This window comes from Hippoglossus hippoglossus, chromosome 23 (assembly GCF_009819705.1).
Source record: "Hippoglossus hippoglossus isolate fHipHip1 chromosome 23, fHipHip1.pri, whole genome shotgun sequence".
NCBI classification, from domain to species: domain Eukaryota; kingdom Metazoa; phylum Chordata; class Actinopteri; order Pleuronectiformes; family Pleuronectidae; genus Hippoglossus; species Hippoglossus hippoglossus.
The window spans coordinates 13,785,168-13,793,096 of NC_047173.1; the positions used below are offsets into that span (position 1 = coordinate 13,785,168).

Genomic DNA, 7,929 nt, shown 5'->3' on the forward strand with positions numbered 1-7,929 from the left:
CCGGGCGAGGCAGGCGAGACCATGAGTCACGTGTTTGGAAATGTGGATATCATGATTGCGTCAGTGGAACGGTTCCTCTGACTGAAATAAAACTGGTTTTGTTCGGTCATCTGGTTGTTTTTGTCGTGTGTTCGTGTTCTGTCATTGTAGAATATTACACATACTCAGTTATGAGGGGTTTTTCCATTTCATTCTACTTCACGCTTCTACTCTATAAACACTTTATATTGAAATATTGTACTTTTCACTCCAGTACTTTTCATCTTACGGTTTTATGTACATGTTTTTCTATGAGAGGCTCTGTTACGATATATCAAATTACATTTTCCTTTCTTGTGCTTGTATCTACATTTTTCGGATTCTTCTCTTCTGAACTCTTTCTGGTTCGGACACTGACACGGACGACAAAACCACAGGAAAAATATTTTCTTTATTACAATCGTTTCCACTCGTGTCTGTTAGTAGAAAGGCGTCTTCCTATTATTCAACAGTGCAACATGGTGTTCAAATCAAGGTTATACGTCCTGATGCATAGTTCCACACTCCATCCTCACTTATGCAAAAATTTTTTTTTTTTTTAAGGACGTGTCTCTTTATAAAGTCCACAATCCTGAAGAAACGTTATTATAGCAAATCAAGAATACCGCTTTTTTTTTTACCTCTAAATAGTTTCCCGGCACTACAGAAATATCCCTTTTCATCCAGAATGCACCTGAATAATGAGTCCGCAATAATCAATAATTATAAAAATTACCGACAACCCAACAAATCTGCGAATGAATCACTCACCTATACACAATTTACATTTGTATAAGTGAAGAAATGTCCCGAGTGAACAGCTTCCCGATGTTACACGACATTTCAGTGGAAAACAATAAAGAAAAGAACTTTAAATATGCACAAAGTTTAACAGTAATTACAACAAAAATATTTTAAGGCGTCTTCAGTTGAATTCTGTACAATCACATAATTATAGCGTTAGCCCTTCAGGGAGAAGAACAGAGAAAGCAGGACGAGTCCGGTGTTAACGCTTCATCAGCTGACGGCGCTAAAAGGCTGCAGGTAAATCTTATATCTTTATTTTCCACGTCTGTAGAATGAGATGAAATAACTGATGTTTGTGAGCGAAGCCCGATAGAAAACCCGATCAGCGCTTTTCAGCCTTAACACGAAACCGTTACCCCTTCACGTAGCTCACTGACAATCTGCCACATCGCGAACTTCACTGGAAATTATTTTTGGGCTTTTAAGGTCATTTTTAATCTGTATTTTCAAAACCGATTAATTTTTTTCCCGATTGATTCACATTCATTTAATAAATAAAAACATAAAGATTAAGAGACGTTTCGGTGGCTCCTCTTCTCAGTTTGGGCAAATATCAGTGATTTATTGATTATTTCTCTGGTCACGTGTTTAATATGCGACGACCGTAATATGACTCATTCTTTTTAAAATTCAAAGCAGATAAAAATACTTTGATATTTGCCCAGACTGTGAAATATCCACTGAAAAATAAACATTTTGGTATTGAATTGTAAAGAGTACCCTTTTAAACGTAAAAATCTATTTTATTTTATTTTGACATGCACCAATGATTAAATTAAAACTATTTCAAGGGAAACTCTGGTTCTGCCTAATTTCCTAATTCCACGTATCCGTGCTTTTCAAACGTTTGTTGTTATTTTTTTGGTTTGTAGAGTCCAGTTGGTTTAATTTGTTTTCCCTGTCTGCTCAAAGAGGCAGTTTTTAATCCGAAGTGGTCACTTTGTCAAGGCTGCAGTGGCTCAGGGCCGAGGGTCGCTTCTCGCCCTCGTGGTTCTCGTCTGCTTCCAGGAGCGGGGAGATGTCCGTGTCCCCCCCCGCCTCCTCCCGCCGGGCAAGCCGTCAGTCGCGGTGCATGTGGCCTGGCGGCGTGATGCTGAAGACCTGGATGCGCAGGTGGGCGGCGATCTGGATGCACACGCCTGTGCAGTAGCGTACGAGATCCAGAAGAGACAGGATCTGACGGAGAAAAAAAGAAAAGGAACTTCGTTAAAAGTGAAGAACGAAAACAGACAATTAACAATTTTAAATAAATATATATTACAGTACTACTTTTAAACTTTTGAAACTTGTACTTCATTATTATTAATGACATAAGGCAGCAGATTCTACATTCAAATTGAATATTATTCAGCAGAACACAAACCACCGCCATGATCTCACGGAAATTGTCTGAGTAGCTTTTGCGTAATCCTGCTGGCTCACAAACGCGGAAGGAAACCTAACGTCCTTGGTGGCGGTAACGAGTAAGTGTAAGTATTTGGGGATTAAATGGAGTGGACATTATGACTGAGGAGGAAAAGATGATGCCTCTAAAGAAGGTCAAACGTGTAACATGTAACACGCTGCCTTTTTCCTGTTCAGTCAACAAGGCCCACCTGTCCTGCAGGTTTCTGCTGCGGCTCCACGCCTGCTTCTATTAAACTGTCAAACAAATATATCGCTCTAAACTGAAGCAGATGATCGTCGACAATCACAGAGGGCTTTGATTGTGAACATGCCTTGAAGACATCTCTGCATTTCTTCAGTGGGTCGTGTGTGTATTTATCAAGAATGCAGTGACACGTTTGTTTAATGCCACACTAGACAAACACAGAGCATTTATCTACAGCAAATATGTATTTAAATATTTACTTAACCTGATATAATCCCTCAGAAGTCGTCAAGTGACTCCAACGTATGTATTACAAGATATTTACATTAGAATATCTTCTGTACATTTGAGCGAACAAGAGAACTTCTCATTTACAACTGGGAGACCGTGAACACAGGTCAACAGTCAGTTCGGTGGCTGCACTTTGTACAGGACAGGTTGAGCGGTGATTAGTTGGTCAATGGTATCGGTGTAAAGGCGACAAATAAACTAAAGGGGCAAACCGTAGATTTAAGATTTACTCATCAAATAAAGTAGGAAACCTCTGAAGTCGGATGAAAACAAATGCGAGTTGCATTGTGGGAAGTGTAGGACCCTGTGTTTGTTAAGCTCGGCCCATGTTTAGAACTAAAAGCCAGGATATGTATGAGTCAGGGAAGAACCCTTTACATTTTGGTGCAGATCCAGGATACTTTTTTAAATGTCTTTAACATTGTGAGGTTTTTGGGGCTTGGTGGAAATGTGTGTTTTACTGAGTGCTACTCTAGTTTAAAGAAGAATAAACGTAGTACTGACCGTGGCGATCCAGAGGACGCTGTACTCGTCTATAAAGCTGTTGAAGTATTGGTTGAGGAAGAGGAGGCCCGGGCCTATGAAGGCCGAGTCCGGGAGGTGCAACTCACTCTTGGTCATGTGAGCGACCTAAAGAAGAGACACAAAGAAACCATGAATCACATGCACTGAATAACACGGAGGAATAAAGGTATAAAAGGGATGATTTTAAAATGAAATCAAACGTACCACCAGTTTGTTGGAGATCTTGGCGATGACCATGCCGAAGGCGAGCAGGTAGAGACAGGGGTGGTTCTCGAACAGGCTGCTGGAAGACTTCTTGAAAATGATGAAGGCCAAGGTGAGGATGAGGCCGATGTGCAAACCGGGACTCAGCACGCTGGTGTCCTACACAGAGGGATTGTTTATTAGTTACGTCATCTGCTTTACAAGATCAGGCATGTTCCTAAATATGTGTGTTGACTTACGGCCACTGTGGAGCCGTTCTTGCCAACACCCCCGTTCAAAATGACGTAGAAGTAGTTGTAGCAGGAGTAGAGGGCCCCTCCGATGATGCCCACGATGGGGAAGACGTACATCTGCAGTCCGATGATCGGCAGCTACGGAAACACATGGAGGTCAAATTAATGCCGAGACCGAAAAGCCTCCGCACAGAAATAAGAAAAGGTGCTTTTATGAAAGCTGCAGGCATGCTGAGCGTGATGGGAGGCCAAAGCAAAAAAAAAACATAAATAAATAAAATTAAATAAAAAGTAAAAATGCGGGTGACATCATCAGCTTTTTGAGCCAGATCATGTCCAGTAGATGACCTGTTGCCATGGCGTTAGCTACCCATATTTACCTTCTCACTTCTCTCATGTGATGTTAAGTCAAGCCTCCAAAGGCAGCAGAGTGAAAGTAAAACACAAATTCTATTCAAAGTGTAGAAGGACGACTAAAAAAAAACTAGGAATTGATGCAGATAAGATTAGTGTGGAGCTAAAGAATCTCTCACTATACACTCATGGTGAAATGGAAGTGTTCCCATGTGTGTGGGTGTGCAAAATATTTGCAGACGTGTACATGTGACCGTGCAAATATTTCCTCCTCAGTTACCGTAGTTTGCCAAAGGCCCACGCCTCCGAACGCCGACATCACATACATGACCATGATGGATAACTGCACTTCTGTGACGTCCACCCTGAGCAGAGAGTAACAGCGAAGAGTGAGTTTTAGCTTTAGCTGAAATAAAAAGAGAAGCTTAAGTCAAACAGGTGAAGGCCGGACACGCGTAGCGCTCCTGAACACGGGACTCACAGGCCGAAGCGGAGTGTCCCGGACACGTAGGTCTGCCAGTGGGCGCAGAAGAACATGAACATCCCAATGAAACCGCAGAAGAACATCCAGTCTGGGAATCTACCGATGCCACATGAGATGCACGTTCCGATAGCAACAAACACTGCAGGGGAACAGAGAGAGAGAAAGAGAAAGAGTAAGAGAGAGTTAGTCCACGAGCACATGATGAAGAGCTTCTCCATGAATACAGGTGAAGTTTTGTCAAAGCACCTGTGGAGACGGCATCGCAGCCGTGGTCAAAGAGCTCCCCGAGCGCAGAGCTGCTATTTGTCCTCCGGGCCTGTTTCCCATCGATGGCGTCCAGAGACTGGTAGATGAAGAGGCCCAGAGCGCTCAGTAAGAAGGCCCAACACGGAGCCTGAGAGGAAAGAGGAGACAGAGCAAGACTCTTATTTTAGGGAAACCTGCTCAGAAAAAAGACCTGAACCTTGTTTTTCTGTGAAGCAACTCACACTGAAGGGAAGCAAAGAAGAGCTGGAACAATAAGACGACTAATTAATGGAGGGAAAAGTTATCTGCAGCTGTTTTGATCCTGAACAATTCAATCTTCTAGTTTGTTCTGGCTTCTAAACTGAATTTTGACCCAGATTTCTAAGGGAATAATTCATGGGTCTGGCTGAAAAAAAAACCCTGGCACATAAAGTTGACCGATATCTACGAGTGTGTGGAATTTGGCGCAGCTTGACTGAATTGTTGGCGGAGGTCTGTGTGTCACAGAAAGCCATTCTAGTTCATTATAGTTATTTTGTACTTCTTTGCAAACTAACTTTTTACCACTGTAATATTATTATCTGTATTTATTTATGTTTGGAAACTGTTGTCTGAAGCATGATCAAAACTTTTTAAACTCTGAAACTAGTTGGATTAGATTCGGTTACTTGCAAGGGAGGGTGAGAAAGTCAGTATTTTAAAATGGCAGAAAAACAGAATCAAGATTTATTTAATCCGCTGACATGTGGATAATCAAACGCAACCACATGGTATTTTGTCGTCTTATCATCCAAACACAAACTGTGTGTATCAGTGAGTGAAGTGCGAGTGAGGAGAGGGAGGGATCCCAGCTGACAGGAGTGTGTTGGCTCCTCTAACTAGGGTGGAGGTTACCGACCATCTGGACACTAGAGCTGCGCCAGCACAGCGTGTTTACCACTACAATATGAGTGTGTGAGCATGTTTGTGTGTGCGTGTGAGACAAAGAACGTCTGTTTTTCCGGAGAGATCAAGAATTCCACACCGTCCCTGTCCTGAGCACTCAGAGACCCAGCAGCTACTTTTCCTCTAACAGCCCGAACGTGCTGGGGACAGTTTAGGGTTAACACAGAGGTCACTTCGGGGGGAAACTCTGCTCACGTGCCTGTGAGATACATGTTTGTTTGCACGATGACAGGACTTTCAGAGCTCCTGGCCGTCCGCGAGGAGGAGTGGACGTCGGCCTGATTTACTGCTCGATTATAAACAGGGAGGAAAGTGAAATGCCTTTGCACTTGTGGAATTTGACAGTCACAGCGTGCTGCGTGGACTGTGGACTGAGTGGCAAGGTTCTCCTGGGTAGATCGGATAAAGGTGTACATCTGATAAACACACACACACACCTATGCATTTCAGGCTGAGGCCGCTGCACCTCAGTGAACCCGGATACACAGGTTAAGTGGATCACAGGTCATGTGTTGGGCTCAGTTGGACGCTGCAGCCGCTGGTTTTATGCATTTTAGTTTCAAAACAGTTCTGCATCTGTAGCTGCGTTAGAGGCGGATCTGGACTCATTTCACATCAACAGACGTTTCTTTGAGTTTTAAGTCACAGTTAATTTCCTATTACCTCAGCAGCGACGAACAGGGAGCCTCCTCTCTTAATGGTGATCTGAGCCAAAATCCCATCTTTGTGCAAACTGCTGTTTTGCTATCAACAGCATCTGCATCACATGATCTCGGGCAAACCACGTGTCCCAGATGTCAACTTCCCGTCACGTCTCAATCTACCCACAGCGAACCCCGTTAAAGATCTTGTAGTTTAAAGACTCGGAGCTTGTGTGAGGCCAAACAAACACTGCACCTTACAATTTAGGTTGATTTCCCGAATCAGCATGAGATCATCTGCAATTCGGCTTTAGGGGGCCACACATGAAGGAGGGTATACATAAATAACACGTGCACTTTCTGTATTGATTCTGTACTGATTCCTCAAGTCGCGAGGCAGAAACGCCGCCGAGGGCGTTAGCGGGAAACATGACCCCCCCAACCGTGAAGCTAGATCTGATATAACGTCAAGATCAAAGCAGTTACGAGGTTCGCGTGTGAGCCGAATTAACAAAGAGATTCTGCTGATTTGGAAAAAATACGTCACATGGCGGTGTTTGATGCATATGACGTCAGCAAACGGCGATGGAACTTTAATTCGCGTAGTTTCCTAAAACACAGGTTTCGCGGCACTTGAGCCAAGGTCGCTGAACTCACCTCCTCCGTCGCCGTGGGACAATAATACACGAGCACCACGGTGGACACGATGTTGACCATCAGGCCCACGATGGTCAGCGTGTTCGGGGCGACCCATGTGGGCGTCTGCTCCACGAGCCAGTTCCAGTAGACCTGACACGGGGGCTCGACCAGCGAGCGGCCGGACGCGCTGTACTTGTGCTCCTCCAGCCGCTTGAGCTGAGCCGCGGACAGCGGCTCCGGCCACAGGGGATGTGGCATGGCTGCTGCTGCTGCTTCTTCTGCCTCGTCAGCCTCGCAGACCCACCGCGACGAGCTCCGCGACACACCCGGGCGTAGGGACTCGGACCGAGGCGCAGTAGTGTCGGTGAACGGCGGCGAACTGCGGCTCATCTGTCACTCACGGCGCAGGAGGCCATTTTCACTGCGGAACCAAGAGACGACGAGTCCCTCAACGTTTCCCGTCGAGCAACGTCTCCACCGGAAGCGACGGACCGGAAGGGAAGACATATGGTGGAGAACCGCCAGGTTTAAACAAATGTACAGGACAGCAGCAGTCAGGTTGGTTTATAACATGAATTTATCATTATTACAACATAATAAATGTATGTTCACTAGTTTATAACATGAATTTATCATTATTATAACATAATCAATATATGTTGACTAGTTTATAACATGATTTTATCATTATTATAACATAATCAATTTATGTTCACTAGTTAATAACATGAATGTATCATTATTATAACATCATAAATATATGTTTACTAGTTTATAACAGGAATGTATCACTATTATAACAGAATCAATGTATGTTGACTAGTTTATAACATGATTTTATCATTATTATAACATAATACATGTATGTTCAGTAGTTTATAACATGAATTTATCAATATTATAACATAATCAATGTATGTTGACTAGTTTATAACATGATTTTATCATTAT

At 43.5% G+C, this 7,929-nt stretch overlaps 1 protein-coding gene across 1 annotated transcript; it reads right to left on the reverse strand.

Annotated features, from left to right (window-relative positions):
* Window positions 1–411: 411 nt before the first annotated feature.
* chpt1 (choline phosphotransferase 1) lies at window positions 412–7,453 on the reverse strand. Its single transcript, XM_034578071.1, has 8 exons — window positions 6,997–7,453; window positions 4,754–4,901; window positions 4,505–4,646; window positions 4,304–4,388; window positions 3,676–3,807; window positions 3,437–3,595; window positions 3,212–3,337; window positions 412–2,001 (listed from the first exon to the last, which is right to left on the reverse strand). Exons 1-8 carry the CDS (start codon window positions 7,366–7,368, stop codon window positions 1,885–1,887), a joined length of 1,281 nt encoding a protein of 426 aa, XP_034433962.1. The 5' UTR covers window positions 7,369–7,453; the 3' UTR covers window positions 412–1,884.
* Between the last annotated feature and the right edge of the window lie 476 nt (window positions 7,454–7,929).

What these genes read in the sequence shown, in the direction of transcription:
- chpt1 (XM_034578071.1), bottom strand. Translation starts at nt 7,368, where the DNA reads ATGAGCCGCAGTTCGCCGCCGTTCACCGACACTACTGCGCCTCGGTCC. An exon ending in GTCCCACGGCGACGGAGGAG is followed by an intron (nt 4,902 to 6,996) that starts GTGAGTTCAGCG and finishes CTTTCCTCTCAG; the next exon opens with GCTCCGTGTTGGGCCTTCTT. An exon ending in GCGTCCTCTGGATCGCCACG is followed by an intron (nt 2,002 to 3,211) that starts GTCAGTACTACG and finishes TTTCTCCGTCAG; the next exon opens with ATCCTGTCTCTTCTGGATCT.